Consider the following 25,200-nt stretch of genomic DNA (forward strand, 5'->3'; position numbering starts at 1 on the left):
CGGGAGCTTGCTGTTTAGCTGTTCTTTACTAGTAAGGCATCTGTATTGAAAGGAAAGAAACAGGATGAAGGCTTGAAACTTTCATACAGAGGCATGTCTCAACCTCCCCCTGGAATTGTGCCTTAAAGGCAGAAGAGAGAGAGTTGCTGAGTATAAAAAGCTAAATAAAAAAACATACAAATTATTAAAAATGAAGATCAGATGTGAATTGCCTCAGAATATCACTATATAATATAATCTACATTATACTAAAAGTGACACCTTTAATGTTCAGAATTCATAGTGTTCGTTGTGCCAAGGACTAAGAGCATGGATAACATCTGTCAATTAACTGTCTAAGGAGGTTGTGTAATAAAAGGTGCAATATTTGCTACAGGCGTAGTCCCCTGCAGCAACAAATCAGCATTAACAGGCACTGGTCACCTGTTTGGAAAAAAACATATTGGTAGCTATGAGATACTACACTTGGGTACATATTCTGCCTTTTATAACCCATGAGGGGTTGTCCCTAGATTTGTCCTTGGTTTTGTTTGCTTTTTTAAAAAAAAAAAACAACCGCCTGGTAGAATTCTGCCCTACTCTACAGTAATGGCTGGGACATAGTTCAGTGCACTTTGCACTCCATTCTTCAGTCAGGTGCCCCCTTAATTCATAAAAAGGTTGAAATTATAAGGCATTTTGGTGTAAAAGTAATTCAGCCTTGAGCTGGTCTTTTAGAAGTATCTAGGAGAAGCAGCCTTCAGGCAGAGCCCTATCTGCAACTACTCCAAGCCCCCTAAGAAGGGCCAGTCCCACAGTTTGGGAACCCTTGCTCTATAGCGTATAGTATTTAATAAGGAATGTTGAAAATTAATACAGCTGTAATAAGCAGAGCCAGGCAAAGAGGTATTTGCACCCAAGGCAATACTACCGGTACCTGGCCTAGCACTTTCCCCCTTCCCCCCAAACCATACTCCACTGGACACTCACCCATTGTCAGTTGCTTCACCACCCACCTACTCCAATCTCGCTTCCAGTAGCTTCTCACGCAAAGCTTGAAAAGTCAATATTTCAGTTCCTTCCCTTATAATTGTTCCCCCCTTCATGTGCCCCCTAGGCAGCTGCTTACCCTTAGTTCCAGCCCTGGTAATAAGCATGCATGATCAATTGATATATAAAATGGTGCAAAAGTCAGTGTAAATGAGTTTAAAAAGTTGGCAGCAGTGTGAGTTAGACCTCGATAGCCACCTGGGGACTGCAGAAACGGTGTCCGGAAACAACTGGGCCATTGTTTTTGATTTTGCACGGCAATGTATTTAAGGCTATGCCTGCTATTTTAAATGTGGGGGCATATTTAGTAGAAGGTGAAGTTACACGTATTGTCACCAAAGATAAAATTTACCACAAAATTTGCTAAAAGAAGAAAACAAGTTGGCGAATAAACTTTGCGCTTGTTGAAAAGTCTGCTTGCATTATCGAACATTCACATCTTTTCTCCAGGTGAGTTTTTTCCAGTGAATATTTGTCACTTTACAAAGATCCCAAGAACTAAGTTTAAGCAAGAAAAATTCCTCTAGGTTTAAGCTGTTGAACTGCCATTATAAAGATAGAGAAACTACTTTTGCTTCTCATTTTCTTATTATCCATGTTGTCTCCACCATGTTAAATTCTCAAATAATGGTGAATTTCACCAGATTCATCTCACAACAGAATACCTTGGAGGACAAACAAGAATTTTCATCAGTACAGCATCCCCCCCCCCCCAAACATTCAAACCTAAATCACATTAGGTTAAGTCAGGTTTTCTGCTTGTAAAGGGAAAGCAACACAGCATTCACTGGATGACATAGAATTACTGAAATTGCCTTTGCCATGTGCTGTAACAGGGATAAATTAGGGCATAAATCCTGATCGGGCCATATAGTCTGATTTTTATTTGTATTAACATTTAGGGGCCAATTCACCAAGCTCGAGTGAAGGATTCGAAGTAAAAAAAACTTCGAATTTCGAAGAGTTTTTTGGGCTACTTCGACCATCGAATGGGCTACTTCGACCTTCGACTACGACTTTGAATCGAAGGATTCGAACTAAAAATCGTTCGACTATTCGACCATTCGATAGTCGAAGTTCTGTCTCTTTAAGAAAAAACTTCGACCCCCTAGTTTGCCACCTAAAAGCTACCGAACCCAATGTTAGCTTATGGGGAAGGTCCCCATAGGCTTTACAAGGTTTTTTTGGTCGAAGGATAATCCTTCGATCGTTGGATTAAAATCCTTCGAATCGTTTGATTCGAAGGATTTAATCGTTCGAACGAAGGATTATTCCTTCGATTGTTCGATCGAAGTATTTTGCGCAAAATCCTTCGACTTCGATATTCGAAGTCGAAGGATTTTAATTCCCAGTCGTATATCGAGGGTTAATTAACCCTCGATATTCGACCCTTGGTGAATTTGCCCCTTAAAGAAACTCACTTATTACATACTCATATGTATTTTAAAGATGTTGGGATTACAAAATCACCTTTATTACCTTGTTATATTATATTATGTGAACAAATTTTGTTGTGGCTCACAAACAGTTATTATAATCTGCAGTATTGTTGGCCTAAGGCGGATCTTGATTGTATAAAATAGTGGCACCATATCTGGAAAAGAAGACTGTGGTTTTAAAATCTCTGTTGTAACTTGAGAGAGGACATAGTGTACTTTCAAATTGTTACTGATATGTACACACAGCCTGTTAGAAGATTTGTTTCTGCAATATGTGGCTGTAAACTAACAACCAACATATTTAATTGCAGGGTATTTTGGGAGAGTAGTAAAACCATGTTGGAATTGTGCCTCAAGATCAGTTAAATTTGGTGCAAGTGGACTTCAGTTCGTAGACAATGCAAACAAAGTTCACTTTATAACTGCTGTTGCTTTACGCAGGCAACTTATGAGTGATGACTTGAATTGAGGTTGATGCTTCAATTGGAAATAAAAACTAACATTGCTAGAAAAGCTCTATTTTATATACAGGACCAGCCCAGCGGTCCAGAAGCTGTATAATGATCCATTACTTCAAAGTTGTCCTGTATAGCTCCCCATCTTCTGATCCTGTTAGGTCATCTTTTGAGTGCACTAGTTTCTATGCTGCCATGTAATATGAATCAACATTAATTACCGATCAGTTAAGTGTCAGTTGTAAATCAGCAGAAAGGATGATGAGTAGCTGCTCGGGTTATCTTTGTAGTTGCAGGTTTTCAATACTAAAGGGTTGTAGTGGCCTTAGTCTGTTGCAGAAGCCCAAAATATTAGGTTTGGTGTGTCTAGCCTAATTTTTGCTGTGATTTATTTCTCCCTTAATTGGAAAATAAAACCCATGGTGCAAATATTAGGTTGTAAATACACACATGGGGTGGGATAACGCAGAAACATGGGCAAAGTTTGGTATTATTTTTCCTATTAAATAGAACAAATATAGTGTTAGGCTCAAAGTGGGAGATGGTTGTGTTGTTCCAGTGCAACGGTTTATATCTAGCAGAATTCTGAACTGAAATCCGTTTTTCAAAAGAGAAAACAGTTTTATTTTTATATTTAATTTTGAAATCTGACATGGGGCTAGACATTAGTTAGTTTTCCAAGTGCCCTCAGCCATGTGACTTGTACAAATTGTTCACCTCCCTCCCCTCCCCCCCAGCATTACAATGGGAAAGTAACAAAATAACAGCTCCCTGACACAAGATAACAGCTCCCTGGTTGATATAAGAAGAGCACTCAGTAGTAAAAATCCAAGTCCTACTGCGACACCTTCAGTTACATTGAGTAGAAGAAACAATAGCTTGAAGTGCTTACCCTTTCTGAAAGCACAGGATCAGGCAAAATGACCTGAGATGGCTACCTACACACCAATATTACAGCTAAAAAAAGTACACTTATTGGTCTAAGATTAAAATTTTTATATGGTGGAGCCTATTATTTGTAATGTAAGCAATGTAATTTAGAAATAAAATCTACACCAAAATCAAGACAGAATTCCTTTAAGTCATATATGCACTATACTTCCTTGTGAATATATTCATGATATATCACTGTTGTCAAAAACTATGATAACTTTCAAGGTCAGGTGACAGTTATATGTGTGCCTTTATGGGCCAAATAAACCGGGCTTGTGCTAGATCTTCTTTTTGTGTATTAAAATGTTTGTTTTATTAAGGTATTGTTATTTTTTTTCTTTTGTTGCAGTTTTAATGTTGCAGAGGCTCCACAAAATGAAAGAGAAAAGCCAAATTCCACTGATTTTACCCTTATTCCTTCTAATCCTGAGCACAGTGGAATCTCAGGTCAATCCAGGTGAGTGTCTTCACGCTCTTAAAATAGCATTGGTCTGCACGCTTCTCCGGGATAAGGGCCCATGCAAGCAAAGTCAGTCAAAAGCCTTTTCTCATGCCAAGAAAGAAATCTTCCAGACTTTTATTAGTTAGCTACCTGTTACAGAAGCAAACATGTTCATCCACTGCATAAATAATTACATAATTGCAACTACAGGAAAAGTAGAAATAATTGTACCTTTTGGCAATGAAATATCCAAATAAAAACTACAAGATTAAGGGCAATGTCACACAGAGCACATTTGTGCATATTGGTGACCACAGTTTTTAGGGGTAGCTCCTCTTCTCCCCAAGTCATTCCTGTGACCTTCAGCAGCCTTTAAAACTTGCAGTCCAAGGTTTCAAGCAATAGGAGCCATAGCTTACACTTGGTGCAGTTTCATGGGATTTGGCACCAGCAACCCAATAAACACCCCAATATTGCCCTGTATGGGAAGCAAAGCACAGATGTCTTAGTGCAAGAATTAAAGAGCAATATATTCCTTGTCAGTCAAGGAAACAGTGGTACCAATATTTCAGAAATGGGCTAGAATATTTTGGCAGCTCCAACAATCCTCCACCTTAATCCTCCACCCAGAAACACTCTCTTATATAAACAAAAATACATATATCTGAGGCAGTTAAAGTATTCCAGTTCAGTATTCCACTCCTAGAGTAGGTTGATATAAAAGGATGGCCATCCCTTCCATCACACAGAATTTTAACCTTAAAATAAAATATAAATGACTTTAATAAACAGATATGTTTAAAATGTGAGATAAATGTCACTGCTAACATGTCATATATATCTACAGTCCATTCAATTCCATACTATAAATTCTATAAAACCCCTGATATTTCCAGTTGCCTGTTAAGAGGCCCCCAGAGCAAAAGTACGGAGTAAAATTTAGAAGCAGAAAATGACAGGCTAGCCAACATAAACAACCGGCTTTCAGTCTGTGGAATGACTAAACATAATGATGTATAACTGGGGCATTTTGTGTTTTACTAAACATTTTTATGCCAAGTATATTTTCAATGTATTTGCTAGTTTGATTTAACAGTTATAAGTTATTCTAAATGCAATGTTTGTAATGTTGTTATACCTACAAATACTGTTGGACTTAATAATGATTACTGAGTATTAATCTACACGTCACACTTATGGACTTTGCTTCTGCTCTGTTCAGAAATGATGATGCATCCGATTTCTACACCACCAGCAGAGTCATTTGGCACAATGTTTAAGCTAAGTCTTAAGGTGGCCATACACTGGCAGATTATAGCTGCCGATATCAGTCCTTTAGACTGATTTCGCAGGTTCACTACCAGTGTATGGGGAGCTTCTGATGGGTCTCCCCGATCGATATCTGGCCAAGATATAGATGGGGGAGATTTGATTTTTTTTGGAGATCGAGGACCGCATTGGCTAGTTGATGCAGTCCTCCTCCCGTCAGCACCCATTCCCTTTGTTGTTATCAGAAGTGGTGTTTTATCACCTGCGGTGTAGTAAATGAATAGCCACCATTTCTTCCTTACAAAATATATAGATCGATTCTAGGAAACACAAAAGATATGGGCAGAACTGTAAATGTCTTCTAGTCTGCTACTCAGTAACAAAAACAGTTAACTAGTAAAAACAATTGTGGTGCATCTAAAACTGAACCACTTCCTTTCTCCCCTAACTAGGGAGGTACACTTTATTTTTCTCATCAACCCAATACATGGAGTTTCTCATCATGCCTATATCAAGCCTATATATAAGTTTTTAAATTTAAGACCCAATTTAAGATCAGATTCTGGGATGAAAAGTAGGGGTTTAAGCATGTACCATAGGTACTAAAGAGTAAGAAAACAGACCAGATATATTGTACAAAAAAACTCACTGTTTTTTAAAGTCCATGAAAGCTTTTAGTTATAACTGTTTACATATAGGCCATGATATCAAGTTTTTGTGTAAGATCAATTTTTTAATCTTTTTATGACTTTCATACCTGCTAGCCGTCTGCCGTTACCCTTTGGGTATGTCAGGAGGACAGATCCCTGATGAAGATATTACAGCATCCAGTCAGTGGTCGGAATCTACAGCAGCCAAATATGGAAGGTATTTCTTTTTTTTCTTTTTTTGTGCAGATGGAGAAAAAAAAAACAACAGATTATGGATAGAAATATTTTCATTAATTGCATTACATTTGTATAAAATGCACATCCAACAAATGAATGCCATAAAGTTTATTATTATTTGGTTCATTATATGACTAGCCAGTTAGCAACCAGTGCATTGAGTTACAAGTCAGTATCTGAAAAATGACCTTTTACAAGTTGAGTTACATGCTCATGTAGACAGCACGTACAAAACTGCAGCTGTTCCATAACAGTTGAGTACTGGTGACTGATCTGTATTTTCTGTTAGGTGCCACCATATTTGTTTTCTCTATTCTGGCTAAATTCCAGCTCCCAATTTTCAGGGCCAAGGGCCCTCCAGGACAGGCACCACCGATGGGCCAGTCCAACCCTTTGTGTAGAGAAATTTACTGAGATCTGATGGGATTAAACACATTATTGTGAATTTGTATGGAGAAACTCATTTTAGCAAGGAAAAGTAGAAAGAAACATGAAGTCACCTGTCTTGACATAATCTGGAATAAAATACTTGCTTTTATGAAATTATAAAGGCATTAGGAACATTCTGGAGGACTTATGAAATTTCAGCTTCACTTATAGGTCCTTTAGTTTGTCTAAAATATGCACTGCATTATTCTGAGCCCACAGACAATTTAAAAATTGTACAACTATGGCAAGTTTTATAGATGGCAATTCTTGTTTAGCTTTTGGCACATTATTTTAAGCCTGTTACTACCCAAGACCTTCCATAGTTATTATATTTATCTCTATGCTTTTAGGCTGGATTCAGAAGGAGGTGATGGAGCATGGTGTCCAGAGATGCCAGTAGATCCTGAGGAACTAACAGAGTTTCTCCAAATTGACCTGCGTGGTCTTCATTTTATAACCTTGGTGGGCACCCAAGGGCGACATGCAGGAGGGCATGGCAATGAGTTTGCGCAGATGTTTAAAATCAATTACAGTCGGGATGGAACTCGCTGGATTTCTTGGAGAAATCGGCAAGGTAGACAGGTAGGCAAGCACCGTAAGTACCTTACAAATATTTACATTTCCAGCAATGGATGTAACCAACCGATATAGATATTGCAAAATTACATTATAATTAAGGTTTTTCTTTAGAAAAATGCAAACATAGCACTGAAACTTTCATTAAAATTTATATTATTACATACAGTAATTAGTACTATTAAAAATTCAGATATATTATAACATATCTTTTATATAACATATAATAATCTCATATAATACACTCTAAAACCACTGTACAAATTAAAAAAAAAAGAAATGTATTTAAATGAATCCCTCTGCCTACAGATTTTTAAATAAAATACATTTTTATTTTTGTTTTGATTCAGAATCCTATATTTTAATATTTCTGTATGATATTCTTACAGTTGTGTTGTTAGTGCGTCCTTAAGACACATTCACCAATATATAGTTTCATCCAATTGTGTTTTACAATCTTTTTTCCCGTAGGTTCTGGATGGAAATGTCAATCCTTATGATATTGTCTTAAAAGACCTTGAGCCACCAATTATAGCTAGATTTCTACGATTCATCCCAGTGACTGATCACTCCATGAATGTTTGCTTAAGGGTTGAGCTGTACGGCTGTGTTTGGCTTGGTAAGATTCCAATCATCCATGTGGTATTTATATAATGAATATAAAAAAAAAATATATTGCTGTATCCCTTGAATGTTGTCTAAAAGATATTGAGCACTTTTTGAATGGTTCTCCATTTATTTATGTAGATGGATTAGTTTCATACAATGCTCCTTCAGGGCAACAGTTCCTTCTCCCAGAAGGTTATGCCATTTACCTGAATGACACTATATATGATGGAGCAATTGGTTACAGGTAAGTTCTGGCTCTGGGCGGATTTGAAATCAACTAAAGTAAATAAATGCAACAGTTTTAGTTTATTTGTATCTCCCCATTCCCAGAATTCCAACATAATTGCATAGTATTGTATTTACATGTGACAGGATGTGGTCACAGCGTCTCCTGGCCAATAATACAGCTATGCAAATTACAACTAGCTACATGGGCATCTGCCCAGCAAATAGGTATATCAGGAGGTGTAGGGATTTAAAGTGTAGGGATTTAAAGCCATAGGGGCACATTAACCCTATGGGTCCCTATATATATATATATATATATATATATATATATATATATATATATATATATACACAAAAGCCGTGAATAACCTGTAGATTATATTCTTATAAACAGCTCTTAGTGATGTCATCAGTTATAAACGGAGCTTAGTGATTTCATTTTTGTCACATGACTCATTAAAACTTGTGATAATAAATGAAGTACCCCTTTTTGGAAAATATGAGGATATTAGAAGTAACCTCAGAGTTCCATGACCTGTGCTTTTATATGGTCATGGAACTCCTCTGTGACTTATAATATCCTGATATTTTACAACAGGGGGTACTTTATTTACTATATATAGCACCACAATTGTATGCAATGTTTAACAAGGCCTAAACACAAACAGGGGTATAGTTATTATAGATTAGTGAAAATAAATACTTTTGTGCAAGGAATTTTGATACACAGTTGGGATGAGGTTTCTGTCCCACAGAGCTATCAATCTATTATCAAGAGAACACAGACATAAACAAATTGGCTGCATGTTAGCTGCATTTATAGAATCATATTGATCAGTGGAATTAATATATATATATCTAATTAAAAGCCTTCATTATATATTTTAGCCTGCTAATACAGGGTACCCTGTCTTAAGGAACTTAATTTATGTGGTTACTGTTGCACCCTGCAAGAAATCCTTCATGATAATAGGAATATTTTTATAAACTGCTACAATTATTTACATTTATTTGTTTTTCAAAAATGTCTTCAAATTTCAAGCACTGATTTGTTTTTTTTCATGGCCTACTAGATAATGGACATTATGACTTGTTTTGATGTTTTTGTTCATTTCAGTATGACTGAAGGACTTGGTCAACTAACAGATGGTGTTGCTGGGCTAGACGACTTTACGTTGACTCATGAGTACCACATGTGGCCTGGGTATGACTACGTAGGATGGAGCAATGAAAGCTTCAGCAATGATTATGTGGAAATCATGTTTGAATTTGACAGAATAAGAAACTTCACAACCATGAAGGTTTGTTGAAGAATGTAACACAAACCTGTGAAATGTTTTATCCCGCTGCTGTGATATAATCAGAGTCATTCCCAAAGTTGAAAGGGAATGGTCACTACAGATTTTAGGAGGAAGTGCCCATTATTCCTACTCCTTTCAAAGTTTGGAAGGTAAAGTATAATTTTAGTGCACAAAATATCAGATCCATTTTTTTCCAATGTGCAGTTCCTAGGAATGTTACTTTTTTTAGCATTCTGTAATGCTCTGTCGCATTGTACCTTAAATGGCTTGTACCTTTAAATCAACTTTAGTTAATTAGTACTATGATGAAGACAGTGATATTCTCAGACAATTTGCAGTTGTTTTTTATTTTTTATTATTTGTGTTGAGTCATTTTATTCAGCAGCTCTCCAGCAATCTAGTTGCTATGGTCCAAATTATTTGTATAATAGACAGGAATATGAATAGGAGAGGGACTGAATAGAAAGATAAGTAATAAAAAGTAGCCATGACAATATATTTGTAGCCTTACAAAGCATTTTAAAAGGGGTTCGTGACCACAATTTAAAATCTGAAAAGAATAAGAAGTCAAATAATTCCAAAAACTATAAAAAATGGAAGCCAATTGGAAATTAGCTTATAATTAGTTAGTAAAGACGTTATTGTTTATTGTAAACTAAAGTTTAGGATAATCTGGTTGACTAACTTAAAAGTATATGTAATAATTCTACTGTATCATGCTAAAATGGTATTTATGAGGATTCTGTAGGGGCAAATTTATGTAAAAATTTATTACATAAAAAGCACAAAGCACCCTTTTTGCACTTTGTGTCTGGACCTGTGTGTTGCAGTTTAAAGTGCTTGCTTGAGGGTTCACACTGTATGTAGCAACATATACAGAAGAGGCAGGAGGTTGGTTGCACTTGGGCATCCCATGGAACACTCCTAGTTTCTGTTTCATTCAGAGTGAGCAAGCGGGGTCCTATAGTTCACAACAAATGAGAGCATAAACTTTGAAATGTACAGAAAAAAACTCTTCAGTAAGTGACATGCATACCTCAATAATGCAAGCTCATGACAGTTCCCACTAGAACTGTGTGCGAAGTAACATTTATTTGTATATTTTAGGTTCACTGCAACAACATGTTCTCCAAGGGAGTTAAAATCTTCAAGGAGGTCCAGTGCTTCTTCCGCTCTGATGCCAACGAGTGGGAAGCTAATTCCATCTCATCCACGTTAGTGCTGGATGATGCCAACCCCAGCGCTCGCTATGTAACTGTGCAACTCCACAATCACATGGCCAGGGCAATCAAGTGCCAGTACTACTTTGCTGACTCTTGGATGATGTTTAGCGAGATCACCTTTCAGTCTGGTAAGAAGCAATTCAAGAACATATGGGGTTTGGGTATGGATGCTAAGAAGAATATTGTAGGGTATGCTGAGTCTCACTTCATGTCATCAATAATATTATTGTAGTTATATTATAAGATCATAACATTGAGTGACCTAACACCTAAACAACAGAAAGCATTTTCTTGTGGCTCTAGATATCTAATGTGATTCAAGACTGCAGGGGACAATTAGATTAAAGGATTGCCCACTCCTCCCATAAATAGTATTCAGAATGTAAGGGGACAAAGCCGTTTAGAACTACCTCATGTTTTAGGCCTTTATACTTGTATGCTTATTGAATCAAAAGTAATTTAAACCCTTTGTGGACATACGAAGAAACTTTGTTTATATTGCTGTTTTTATGGTATGCTGAAATGTATTAATGTTAGAATAAATAAAGACCCCCCCAACTGCATTCTAAAGTTTGATATATTTTGTAGAACAAATGTGTGTATATGCATTACATGTGTTGTTTGTATGCTGGAAATGTACACAACCTCTGCATGTAAGCAAACTTAAAGTGATGTTTATAACAGAGATGATGCATCACACCCACAGTCATCATTGCAAAATACTCTTGGAATTATTGTTCATAGATCTGTGAAATCTGTTCTTTTCTCAAATTTGTTATAGATGCTGCTATGTACAACAATTCAATGAGCCCTCCACAGTCAGCTAGTGTCCCAACTACATATGGTATGTCTCCTTCCTTGCCAGCAGGTATCAATATCTTGTGTATACAACCCCACGTATATGTATGGAATAAACATGTATATAGAGATTACACTAAATTTGTGAGAAAAAAACGAAAAACTAATAAAGTGACTCAGTGGGATTATACTGAGTTAACACTATGAAGTTTAGGTTGTTTAAACTCCTTGTGTGTAATGTGTATAGGGGTATTACTAGTGACACTAGGGGGGTTATTTATCAAAGTCCGATTTCATCTCAACATTTTCTGCTCTGATGAAATCCCCTCAGGTTTTTTACACTTATTTATTATTACATTTTCCCGAAAATTTGGTTTGCGGGAAAATAACAGATTTTCGGGATTTTTCACCTGAAAACTCCGATTTCTTATGCTTTTTTGCCCGAAAACTTAAGGGTATTGCACAAATCCAGGGCATATCAAAAAATCATTGTTACTTCTCCCATTGACTTATATGCAACCTCGACAGGTCTGAAATGCCAGATTTTCCGATTCAGACTTTTTCAGTGTTTAATAAATTCCAAAAAATTCGTGATTTTTTAAGTCTGATTTTTTTTAAAAATAAATCACAAATTTTTCAGGATTTTTGCATTCAGATATGGTAACTGTAGATCTTTTTCTTTAATACTATACCCTAAATAGACAAAAAAAGCTTTTATTTCTCTCTTTGATCTATTACAGACCCCACTCTTAAAGTAGATTACAGCAATACCCGCATTCTGATTGGTTGCCTGGTAGCCATTATTTTAATTTTGGTGGCAATTATTGTTATCATCCTCTGGAGACAGTTCTGGCACAAGATGCTTGAGAAGGTAAATATTAAAACTAAGAGGCTAAGGCTCGATGTATAAAATTCCCCTTGTTTTGCAAATGGATGGTGTGTTTGCAAATCTGGAGAGACTCAAGGGGTCCCCTTGCTCCCTATATGGCAGGGGTCACTGTGTCTGCACCTCTAATGCTTATATTAACTGCAGTTATGAGGTTTACTGCCCCAACCATGTACTTGATTCCAACTGATTCTTTTAATCATTTTTAAGTAGACTTAAAGTATGGCTCACCAAATTATGGAAAGGCCCTTTATCTGGAAAGCTTCAGGTTCAAAGCATTCTAGACAATAGGTCCCATACCTGTAAATCTAATAATGACACACATCTCATTATGGAGTGTTCAAGTAAATCGATCCTTCATACATATCCTGAGTATGGATTTATGATGATGTGTAACACTTATAGAATAAGAAAACATATACTTCAGACTACCTTGCTTGTCCTCAGTACTACAAGGTAGTAACTGTTATGATTTACTCTGTTTATTCAGGCTTCCAGGCGGATGCTGGATGAGGAGCTAACTGTTAGCCTCTCCCTTCCCAGTGATGCCAGCATGTACAACACCAATCGCCGCCATGACTCTGTTTCAGCCAGTGAGCAGGAGTCAAATTCAACTTATGACAGGATATTCCCATTAGGTCCAGATTACCAGGAACCCACGCGACTCATACGGAAATTGCCAGAATTCACTACCCAGACAGTAGGAGAGGAAGAAACTGGTAAGCATAATCACTTTTTTTAGGAGCCGCATTATGTTTAGCACAGGGTCTACTTTAGAATTTATCAGGGTAGATAAAATAATCTAAATTGTAAACATGTAACTGTAAAAAGTAGTGTTAGTGGTTAGTGGTGCTATTGCTATTACAGGGATCAGCAAGTGCAGTTCTCCACATGTTGTTAATTCTCAGTATCCTGCAGGGGTGTCTCACGAGTTGCAGTTCTACATTCCAACCGACTATTCAATGTCAGCCCAGCACTTAAAGGAGAACTAAACCCTTAAAATGAATATGGCTAAAAATGCCATATTTTATATAATGACCTTATTGCACCAGCCTAATGTTTCAGCTTCTCTATAGCAGCAAACTAGGATTTCAAACCTGTCACAGGGGGTCACCATCTTGGAAAGTATCTGCGACACTCACATGCTCAGTGGGCTCTGATAAGCTGTTTAGATGCTAAATTTAGGGGTCGTCGCAAATTAACAATCAGAAATAAGGTTTGTCTGTAATATAAGCTGATGCTACAGGGCTGATTATTAAATTCTGATGCTAGTTGCGCTGATTTCTGTGCTGCCATATAGTAATAATCTGTATTAATTACTAATCAGCCTTGTACTGTGACATTCATATTCTATGTATGTTTTGAGTCAGTCCCTAAGCTCAGTAACTGACAGCAGCACAGAGCATGTGCAGTGAATCAGCAGGAAAGAAGACGGGGAGATACTGGACCATGTTTGGGGGCACAGATCTTCCATGTTAAAGGCCATGGTTGCCTTGGGCTGGTACAGAAGCCTAAAACATAATGTATAACATTTCTAGCCTATTTCTTTAGTTAGGCTTTCATTTTCCTTAAAATGCTAGTCATCACTATAATGCTCCAATGGCAAGTGTTTCAGAGGCTAGGCTGTATGACATTTTTACGTTTTCTGATATAGGCAGCTCTAAGTGCAATGTTTGAACATGTTGGGTGGAGTAGGTTCATTGCATTTTAGTATCAGGAATATATAACAACTGCTAGTGGTGATATTTGATCTGTGCAACCCAATAGCACTGTGACTGGATTCATAACAAGATTAAGATTGGATATAGATTGTATTACTCTGCACCAGTAATGTCCCATATGTGAGTAATTCTCTGATTTTAAATGTAGACTTTGTCTCCCACTTGAGGCAGTAGCTAGATAGTAAACGTTTGAGGCAGTCGATAGTCTTTACTTTCTTGTTTTCACTTCAGCAGGTAGTTCTGCTGGAAAATCTGCTTTGCCTGCTAGTGCTGATGGAGTTCCTCATTATGCTGAGGCAGATATAGTAAATTTACAGGGGGTAACAGGTGGTAACACATATTCTGTCCCAGCCATCACCATGGATCTTCTGTCTGGTAAAGAGGTGGCAGTGGAGGAGTTTCCCAGAAAGCACCTGACCTTCAAAGAGAAACTCGGTGAAGGTCAGTTTGGAGAGGTCAGTACATTCTACATTTTATATGTATAATTGTGATAAACTTTTATCTGAAATGAAACAGATTAAACACTTTATATTTTTTAACACTAATGTAAACTCTAGTTTGGCTCAATAACTCAAAGGCAAGTGGTACAGGCAACATCACATGCAGAACATAACACTGGCTAGGCAGGAATCTCACTTCACCCCTTCAACATACCCTGTAGTGGCTTGCATCACCTTAAGGGAAATCCACTATCCGGATTCGATTCCCTCTCCATTGGGATCCCTACACTACAGGCAATATAGCCTGGGAGAGATACCTCCAAACTGCCACTCCTATGTTTTTAGCTCAACCCTAACTGTCTTACACTCCTAGAGAATACTGGTATGGGAGCTACAACTGCCACTGTGTAATGCCTCATTTAGGGGGCCCTGTACCCCCATTTTAACTGGGCCCATGCCCAGACCGAAAGCATTCTTTCACCCTGTTCCTAAGGTGGAAGGCAAAGAGGAAGTGCCACTCTTTTCCCAGCACTATATCAAAGTGAGGCAGGAAGGGGTCACCCTACCTGCTAACCAATAGCATCCATATGCAAATGATACATTCTGTCCAGCAACTAAGGGAGCTGAACCTGTAGGGATTTAAAGCCTATGGGTCCCTACATTAAAGTATGGGGATGTGAAAAATAAAACTGGTACCAAAAATTGGTGTGTTCTGAAAAATGTGTATTTTAGAGTATGCTACTTGTTGCCTGCTTCTTTGTATTTCTTTATGCATTGTTCAATTCTTGTTGTATTATACAACATATTTATTAAAAAAATTATTGTTTTCTTATTAAAAATAGAATTTAACACAAGGACTGAAAAAGTTTCAACATTTAACTAATAATCAATGAAACTTGTGTACAAATAATAATAATACAGGAATTGTTTTCTGGTTGCCATAAACTCAACTCAAGAAAGCAGAGAACTGGTAAAATGCCCTCCTGGTATGACCAATGGAATCCTCATGTAGCAATGACATCATGTATCATATTGACATCTGGCATTACTAGCTTTATCCCACGGCTTTGAAAGTAATCTTTAGGAAGACCCCATGCTGTTTAGAGTAGGTCCTCATAAATGTCTTTACTACAGTGACATTTCTTAGATACATAACATTAATAATAATAATGATAATAAAAATCAAGTAGATAATTTAATTTAAGCAGTTTTAGGTCCCAAGTGTCTCTGGTGAAATTCACTGCCTGTGCTCCTCTGGCCTTCAGTAGGAGATTGCTTGTGTCTAGCAGAACTGGGTATTTATCTACTGCAAAGAATTTTCTTGGCCCTGATGTTTTTAATAATATTAAATGAATACGGCCATATTGTTAAATGGATACTCTGTGAAAGGCCACTTTTATCTATGAAAGGGCACTTTTACATTTCTACTAAAAATGTTTTGCACGTACATGAGAAGAAATTGACAGGGCTCGATAATTCGAGTGACATGTAGATCAGAAAAATACTTAAATGTATGCCAAATATATCCTATTATCTCCTGACAATAAACCCAGATGTATACAGTAGGTGCTTGTGTTTTGTGAACATTCCCGTCATCTCTGTAGGTGCATCTTTGTGAGGCAGAAGGAGTAGAGGAATTTCTAGACAAAGACTTAATCCTGGAAACTAACCCTGGTCAGCCCACGCTGGTGGCAGTGAAAATGCTAAGAGCAGATGCCAACAAGAATGCCAGGTCTGTACTAAAAAGAACGATATACTTTACATTATGCAGAATAGTTGAACAGGGAATTTTATTTCTTGCTACTCATGTAACTTTACTACCTCCATAGCAAAGACACACCAGTCCACTCTATCTCTATGGATAAAGAATGAGACTATGGCTAATGCCACTTGTAGTGGTTTCTTCATTGCTGTTTTTCCAACTGCAGAGAAATCTCTCATTCAGCCCTACCAACCACATTTTAAGTGTATGGGTAGGTATTCAATCCACCTGTCACACACATAGGGCAGATTATAGACCCAAAACACTCAAATGTGCATTTTGGGGTGAAATTTGACGCATGTGCACTGTAACATACGGGGTGCAAAATTGTTCCTCTTAGTGCTAATTTATACACCACTCCAGGCCAGAACAAGTCTCTGTACATTGCACAAAATAAAAAACAGCACAGTGCTTAAAGGCAGGTGGAAAATACAAACTTTTACTGCACCTTGCGCCTGCCAACACTCCCTAACACCCGAACAGAGACCTCTACCCAGGGTGCCACGTACAGGGCAGGGTACAAATGTTGCAAAAAATTACTGTTGTGCCATTTTTTACACTTTGTGTCCTGTTCTGCACCTCATAAATGAGTTCTCATGAGACTTAAATGATTCATTGTAAAGCAAGCCCTGATTAAACAGTTTCATTTACAGTTATAGCAATGTTGGTAGTAGCTTGATAGAAAGTATAGCTAAAGCAGAGAAAACAAATGCCATGAATATTTAAATGTTATTTAAAGGTTATGACTAATTGACTAAGCATAGGTTTTGCCTGAACTATATAAATATATCAAAATAGATTTTTTTTAGGCAAAAAGAATAAATATGTTACATTTACTAAACATTAGGGTAATCCATGCAATAAGCATAAACAGTTTTTAAGTTACCTCACAATAGTGTGGCATCTAATTGTGCTCTCTTCCTGTTTCCATGCATTAGAAATGACTTTCTGAAAGAAATCAAGATAATGTCCAGATTAAAGGATCCCAATATTATTCGTCTGCTAGCTGTGTGCATTGCAGAGGACCCACTGTGCATGATAACAGAATATATGGAGAATGGAGACCTCAACCAGTTCCTCTCCAGACACCAGCCTGAGGGGGGACTGCCTGCTGCCACCCCTCCAATCCGGTTAGTTAAACACCAGAGCCTTAATATTAAGGTGGCAAAATACTTATTTACTCATAGGTTTGGTCTCTGGGCAACACCATCAGTTCTAGACTGCATAACATCAGTATTTTAAAAGTTTTCATCCCCCTAGCACAGATAATCATTACTCTTACTAATATTACTTATACTCTTACCAATCATTACTCTTGCTAATATGAAAAGTATGTGTTTTGGAGGTAATGCTTCTATGAACTTTAGAAGATGAGAACTTGTGGGACCTAGATTAATGGCTTCAGCTCTGTTTCCCACAGTTACACAGATCTCAGGCACATGGCTGCACAGATTGCTTCTGGGATGAAGTATTTGTCTTCTTTGAATTTTGTACACCGTGACCTTGCTACGCGAAATTGCCTGGTGGGGAGGAATTACACGATCAAAATAGCTGATTTTGGAATGAGTCGCAACCTTTATAGTGGAGATTATTATCGAATTCAGGGGAGGGCTGTACTTCCAATTCGCTGGATGTCATGGGAAAGCATCTTACTGGTGAGCCTGTATATCATAATCACTTAATAATCTGCTCCTCGTATCATTCTAAAGACATATTAAGAATTTTAGACAAATGGCTCGCAGTATAGTTTGAGCACCATGACTTTGCTTGTGGAAAATGAACAACATGGAAAAAGAAAATCACTGTCGTCTATTTTTTGTTGATATTTGGAAGCCCTTGGCTTCTGTATCATAAAAAAGTAACAAAGTTAAAAATATGCAGCTCTATACAGGTACGGGACCTGTTATGTGGAAACCCGCTATCCAGAAAACTACGAATTACAGAGACTTCATTTTATCCAAATAATTGTCATTTTTTAAATGTATTTCCTTTTTTCCTGTAATAATAAAACAGTACCTTGATCTGAACTAAGATATAATTCATCCTTATTAAAAACAAAACCAGACTATTGGGTTTATGTAATGTATCTAGTATTTATGTACGTACTAGTAGACTGAACGTATGAAAGATCCGTTATCTGGAAAACCCCGGGTCCCGAGCATTTTGGATAACAGGTCCCATAACTGTATTTTCGTCTGAGCTAGTGATGGGCAAATTTGTCCCAAAAATGGCAAAAAAAATTGCAAAAACGAATTGAAGTCAATGGTGTCAAAATTATTTTGACATGCGTCAATTTCGGTGCCCGCGACAATTTTTATACGTGCGCCCATTTTGTCCAAATGCATTAAAGTCAATGGGCGTCAGAATAATTTTGACGGGCGGCAATTTTTATGCGTCCCTGGGTACTTTACAACAGAGTGGAGATCTTTCTTGTGGACCCTAGTTTTTATTCTAGTGGCATTTAACACAGTGTACCTCCCTTTCATGCAGGGAAAATTTACAACAGCAAGTGATGTTTGGGCTTTCGCAGTCACCCTGTGGGAGACCCTTACTTTTTGTCGGGAGCAGCCATACTCTGAGATGTCAGACGAGCAAGTAATAGAGAACACAGGGGAGTTCTTCCGAGAACAAGGAAAACAGGTAAGTGAAGCATAAATCAATAAACATGACGTTCACTTCTTAGTCGCTATCTTGATAAGTGTTTTGGGGGGAATTATATGGGGAAGAATGTACTACCAATTGTTAAATATAATGGTATTAGAAGTCAACAAGGAGTCCCATGACCATTTCTAATCAAGTGGAAGGAAATCTAACAGTTGTGCACTTCGTAAGAAATAGGGAATAATGCTTATATTAAAAGAAAAGGGAAGGCCTATATACTTGGGGGTGCCAAAAGTTAGCCACCCCCAAGTGATTGCACAGTAATGTTATCCGCTCGCAGCGCTGACAGACTTGTCCACGGGAGGCATAAGTGATAATTTTAGTCTGTCTGCGCTGCGAGCGGGTAACATTACTGTGCATACTAAGTATCGGATGAAGCTACCGACATCCCGCGATAGCTGCGACGGATGAGGTGAGGCTCTCTGTGCGGAAGAGCTCCGCCATTAATATCTCTCTTTTATATTCTGATACCCCCAAGTGATTGTTTATACTTACCTCACACCCTGGGCCAGTGCTCCTATCAGCAGAAAACTGGACTGGTCCAGGGGTTCTTCCAGCGAGCACCACAGAACGATAGTCCTCCTTCTTCTTTCTTAAAATTTCCCAGAGCAGACTACTTTGTTAACCAACTTCTTCGTTAAAGTTCGGTTTTTCATGCAACTGCGCATGTGCACCTGGGTGAAGGAAGAAGAAGAAGGAAGCCGATCATTCAGTGGTGCTCGCTGGAAGAACCCCTGGACCAGTGCAGTTTTCTCCTGATAGGAGCACTTTTGGCACCCCCAAGTAAATACAGCCTTTCCTTCTCCTTTAATCTTATAGCATAACACTGCCGTGCTCCTTTCCATGGCCAGCAGCCTATGCTTTCTTTAAAGGGGACCTGTCATCCAGACATAAAAAAGCTGTAAATTAAAAGTCTTTTTTAAATTAAATATGAAATCCAAATTCTTTTTTTTTTCTTTTTTTTATTAAAACACCCAACTAAAACACCTATAACCATAAGGACCACACCAACAGGCACAAGTGGTTCTTAAAATCACATTAAAATCACACCTGCCGACCTGCTGCCCACTCGGCCAGGAACAATCCAGTGTTACGCTATTATACAATGTGGTTGAGTTAAGGACATAGATGTTAACTTGCAATGGTGCAGGTATACCAACTAATCAGATCTTTGCATTCATTTTCTAACTTCTAGTAGACTAATTTATTGCACCTGCAATTAGCAAATATGCTCTAATATTTTGTGGGATGGTATCAAATCACACTGATATTCAGAATTTTTTTTTTTAAGGTTTACCTTCCTAAGCCAAACAGTTGTCCAGAATGTGTCTACAAACTGATGCTGAGCTGCTGGAGGCGAGAAACCAAAGACAGGCCAAGCTTTCAAGAGATATGTTTAAGTTTGCAGTCAGAATCCGGTCTGCATGAAGGACCCTTGTAAATAAATCTTTTGTTATCCATAAGGCCATTTATGAGTCTGTGCCGAATGATAAGTGGGTGATTGAGCAAATATATTCTTCTGATTACTTCATATATAGAATAATATGCATCCATTTGTAAGGTACCGGAAGCCACTGGGGAGTTCCAAAGCCATTAAAGTCTTAATTGTTTTAACAGGAGTATACTTGTCTTTGTAATGTAAGCAATAATTATGGACTATAGTATAGACGAAGTAAGTGACATTTTCATTTTTAATTAGAATATGTTTGAGGATAGGTAAGATACATTGCTAGCCTGCATAGTTTTGCCATCATACAGGTTATGGAATTAGAAGAATGTGTATATACTTGTCTGTGAACTCCAAGCCGACAGCTATCTTAATAAAGAGAAAGAGAAGTATCTATAGAGCACTTCTCTCTCATGGGGTTTATGGCATTCAAAGCATACAACCATCTAAGAAGCACTATGTTTTGATAATGTGAATGTCCATGGTCACAAAAAGTTGCATGATTCAAAGGCTTTAGACTAAATTCTGATGTTCCAGATGGTTATTTAATATCCTGTACAGAGGTCTTCAAAAGTATGGGGGATGGCCCCCTCATAGGACATAAGACATAAAAAAAAATTTTGCCTAATAAAATAAAACACAAGTTATTTTCCAATGTGAATCTATTAAAAATGTCAGTGCTTTAAAAGTTATTTGTAATTGTAATTGCTATTGACAGCAGCATTTGCTTAACTCCCGGTTTTACTTTTTAAACAATGTTGCAAAAGACAGTCTCCTCCAGCAATACAGGTCTGTTAATCTGTTGGTTTATGTTACTTTGTTTCAAAAGCCAGAACCACAAGGGCAGAGAATAGAAAGGGACAGACACTTTTTTTCAATAGCAAAACAAATATAAATAACTTAAAAACCACAGAAAATATGCCATGAATGTATATGGCAAAGTTGCTTAGAATTATGTTTTCTTTTATTAGGCTAAAACATTTTTTTGGGGTTGACATGTCCTTTAAGGTCCAACATCTGTTCTGTAATAAAATAAAATAATTTTCATAATATGCACCCTGCTATAATTCTGTGCATAGCCATGTAGTGTTGCCCTGCGCTGGTAAAACTGATCTGTTTGCTTCAGAAACTCTACTATAGTTTCTGTAAACAAGCTGCTGTGTAGAATGGTGGAAATTGAAAATAGGCTATATGGCACAGGTTAAATAGTTGATAACAGATAACACCATTATGTTCTACAGATCTTATCTGCTATCTGCTGTGTAACCTGAACCTTTTCTCCTTTGAATGGCTGCCCCCATTGTTACACAGCAGATTATTTAAATAAACAATAGTAGTGTTTCTGAAGCAAACACAGCAGTTTTACCAGTGCAGGGCAACACTGCATTATATTTTTATTTCTTTAAAACGATTTAATTTTTTGATGTTACTGTTCCTTTAATTCAGTGACAGATGGAGACATCATTTAGAAAGGAACCAGCAGCACACTGTGTTTAAGTTGCAAAAGTGCACCAAAAATTTATTAAGCCCACATCATACAATTAGGCAACGTTTCGGGCCCACCTGGCCCTTTATCAAGCTTGATAAAGGGCCAGGTGGGCCCGAAATGTTGCCTAATTATATGATGTGGGCTTAATAAATTTTTGGTGCACTTTTGCAACTTAAACACAGTGTGCTGCTGGTTCCTTTCTACATGTTATTATGACCCAGTGACAGGAGTGGGTCCTCCAGTTCAGCACCTGACACTACAAGAAGTGTGTATCGCTCCACGTTCACAGATGGAGACATCATTGTCATACATCTTTATTATTTGGCAGTACTGACCTTTATAGTGTTAGGAACAATATTCAGTGCATAATGTTAGACTTTTTATAACATACTGTTCTCTATGTATCTCTCTGATGTCTGAAAGAGATGATTATATTATCTATTTATATTATCTATTCTCATCAGATAACAAAATCACCTGGGGTTTCCAATTTGTACGACAGGTATTGCTTCCTTTAGGAATAGCTGATTACTAATAGAGTATATAGGAGCATGTTAGGACTTTGCTATGGAATACATGGTGCCTTACCTACATCTTCAGTAGAATATTTCAAAATGAAAATAACTGGATTTTACAAAGAACTCCCAAACACAAACTTTAAGAACCAGTGGTGTCACATGCATAAATGCATAAATAAATATACTGTATATTACACACACATTCACATTCACACCTTTTCAGGCTCTTGGACAAATGTCAATAGTCCATATAAGTTAGCAGTTGGTGTACAACTGACACTACACAGCAAATATGGACAATTTCTTTGTTCTGCTTTATTTATGATATATTATAGCCAGCTAGAGTTATTTAACTGACCAGTATTTTTTATAGATAGGTTTTTACGTTTATTAGTTCTGTGGTATATAAAAACTCTTTTTGGTAGTGTTCAGATAGGATGTTTCATCAATCCACTATGCTCAATCATTGCCTTGTATAGTATTGTTATTTATTATGTTCTTAATTTTTGGGGGGATATAACTTTTGGTTATAGATAGATGCATGAATATACACATAAGGAAATGAATGCGTAATTTCTGTATTTACATAGGATATCACAAAGTGCATGTTTTCATTGAACATCCATTTGGTTTAGAATAATAGGACGGCACTTTATTTTATCCCATGCTTGATAAGTGCACTTTATAAATTGGTATTTGCATGTACCCAAGCTGTAGAGGACGCTTAAAGAGATACTGACACCAGAAATTAAACTCTTATTTACATGTATCATAATATTGCCTTTGAAAGCTACTTATAACTTTGCCATAAAGTATTTGCACAATGCTTTTACATTACCTGTCTGATGCCCCATGTTCCTGTATGAGGGGGCTGCCATATTTGTGCAGCAGGAGTCCGTTAGAAACTTTAACTGACAGGCTGAGATGGGACAGTCAGATTGGCAAAACAGTCAGGTTTAGAAACTTAAACTAACAATAACCGTAACTTTTAATGCACATTCATATTTTAAAAAGTAGTTTTTTTAGTGTCAATATCCGTTTCTTTCCACAATTTTTTTATCATTATTATTTTTCTTTTTACAAGTTTTGGGATATATGACTTATTGTACTTTCTCAACCCAGTCTGACCCTAAGCAATTAATATACATTATATAATTCTGAAACTTGATGAAAGGAAAGTTTACTAATACATTATTTCAGTGGCGTAATTAGTGTGCGTCAGGCCGTCCTGCAAAAAAATTTCAAAGGGGTCCCCCCGCCAGCTTCCAGCCGGGCCACTCCCCGACCCTCAATGGTGTCTTCTGCCTACCTGTGTCCCCTTCCCTGCTCGCAGGTAGAAGAGTGGCTGGGATGGAAGTAGGAAGTTCTTTACAGTTATATCGAAAGCAGACCCACAGTCCGGGCCCTCGTGCTTTCTCTATAGTTACGTCACTGCATTATAAATTTTAGGGAGTAGTCCACCTTTAAATAGAGCATAAAGGCCACATTACAACTTTGTAAGAAAGCTAGTTATAATTGTATATATAAGGTACAGGATCCTTTATAAAGGTATATACAGTTTTTCATACACTATGTAGGTATAAGTTGGAACTGGCAAAATATGATATATAAAAATCAAATTTTCAATTCGACCCTTAATAAATTTGCCCCTCAATGTTATTACCACAGGGTCGGACTGGGCCCCTCTGAAGATTTTTCTTTGCAGGGGGGCCCAGCGCACTCTAGTTACACCATTGGGCCAGAAAATATCCATAGAGACAGGCTTGTTGTTGAACAGGAGCTTACGTTACCCTTATCTAGATATCAGAGAATGGATATTTTTACATAACTTCATGTAAGTGCATGCGCTTTCTTATTACTGCAGAAATCCACTTGCATTTTGGTAATATTGACATTAGATAGTGATCTTTAAAGTACTCCAGCAGTACGATGACAAAAAATCAGAAGTCAGTGCAAATGAAAGTGTTTCATGATGTGTATATTAGTGTGTCAAAATGGGAGCCTTCTGATTGGCTGCTTATCTGTGTATATACAGTTTGTTTTCAGCTTATATGTAAGCTATTACATTCCTTTCTACAGACTTTAATGTGTGTAAAGGTAATTTGCTTATTTAATTGTTCAACTACAGGTAAAGCTCTTGATATCATTGTATATACATTTGTGTACTTTATGCCATGTAGTGGTGCAGACAGTTAATCAGTAAATAATATAAAAACACAAAAAGAAAGGATTACTATTACTCGTCCTTTCTGTCCCACATCTCATCTGGAGTGAAAGATGTATAGAAGTCAATGCAAATATTTATTTACTTTCCCAGTTTATTAAAACAATCGAGTTTTTCAGCCTCATTGAAAATTAATGGTTCAATGAGATTCTCGCTGGCATGCAACTTTTTTCTGCAAAAAAACACACAGGAATATTTCTTATATATATTTTTCTTAAATAAGCTAGCATTCAAGAAAAAAAGTCACACAAATTTGCTCTTAAATGTTTTTATTTATTGCCCAGTTCAAGGCAGAAAACTGAACAGAAAGTTGAACTGTTCGGGTAAATACCATAGAGGTGGCAAATCTATCAGCATAAAATAAAACACACACCTTGATGAATTTGCTATTTATTTTACTCCGCTTCTTACACCGTTTGTCTGGCGTTGTTTTA

At 37.2% G+C, this 25,200-nt stretch overlaps 1 protein-coding gene and 1 long non-coding RNA gene across 5 annotated transcripts in view; one reads left to right on the forward strand and one right to left on the reverse strand.

Moving 5' to 3' along the window:
* The window catches only part of ddr2.S (discoidin domain receptor tyrosine kinase 2 S homeolog), a 44,471-nt gene extending 23,769 nt beyond the window's left edge, over positions 1-20,702 (forward strand). Inside the window, exons 2-17 of one of the 4 annotated variants that reach the window (XM_018261185.2) lie at positions 4,206-4,313; positions 6,332-6,434; positions 7,234-7,465; positions 7,931-8,078; positions 8,207-8,312; positions 9,414-9,597; positions 10,705-10,948; positions 11,602-11,664; positions 12,359-12,489; positions 12,995-13,223; positions 14,457-14,680; positions 16,270-16,397; positions 17,366-17,557; positions 17,848-18,082; positions 18,918-19,067; positions 20,380-20,702. In XM_018261185.2, coding sequence (XP_018116674.1) covers positions 4,211-4,313; positions 6,332-6,434; positions 7,234-7,465; positions 7,931-8,078; positions 8,207-8,312; positions 9,414-9,597; positions 10,705-10,948; positions 11,602-11,664; positions 12,359-12,489; positions 12,995-13,223; positions 14,457-14,680; positions 16,270-16,397; positions 17,366-17,557; positions 17,848-18,082; positions 18,918-19,067; positions 20,380-20,529 — 2,622 coding nt within the window. In that variant the 5' untranslated portion in view covers positions 4,206-4,210 and the 3' untranslated portion in view covers positions 20,530-20,702. Of the gene's footprint in view, positions 1-4,094; positions 4,314-6,331; positions 6,435-7,233; positions 7,466-7,930; positions 8,079-8,206; positions 8,313-9,413; positions 9,598-10,704; positions 10,949-11,601; positions 11,665-12,358; positions 12,490-12,994; positions 13,224-14,456; positions 14,681-16,269; positions 16,398-17,365; positions 17,558-17,847; positions 18,083-18,917; positions 19,068-20,379 lie in introns of those variants that run through there. The other 3 variants (XM_041561611.1, XM_041561610.1, XM_041561613.1) reach the window with 3 other exon arrangements.
* On the reverse strand, positions 4,366-17,376 carry LOC121393341. Its single transcript, XR_005960996.1, has 3 exons — positions 17,314-17,376; positions 6,325-6,449; positions 4,366-4,776 (listed from the first exon to the last, which is right to left on the reverse strand). It is a non-coding gene; the product is annotated as an uncharacterized LOC121393341 (long non-coding RNA).
* Positions 20,703-25,200: the final 4,498 nt, after the last annotated feature.

The sequence above is a fragment of the Xenopus laevis genome, chromosome 4S (genome assembly GCF_017654675.1).
Source record: "Xenopus laevis strain J_2021 chromosome 4S, Xenopus_laevis_v10.1, whole genome shotgun sequence".
NCBI lineage: Eukaryota > Metazoa > Chordata > Amphibia > Anura > Pipidae > Xenopus > Xenopus laevis.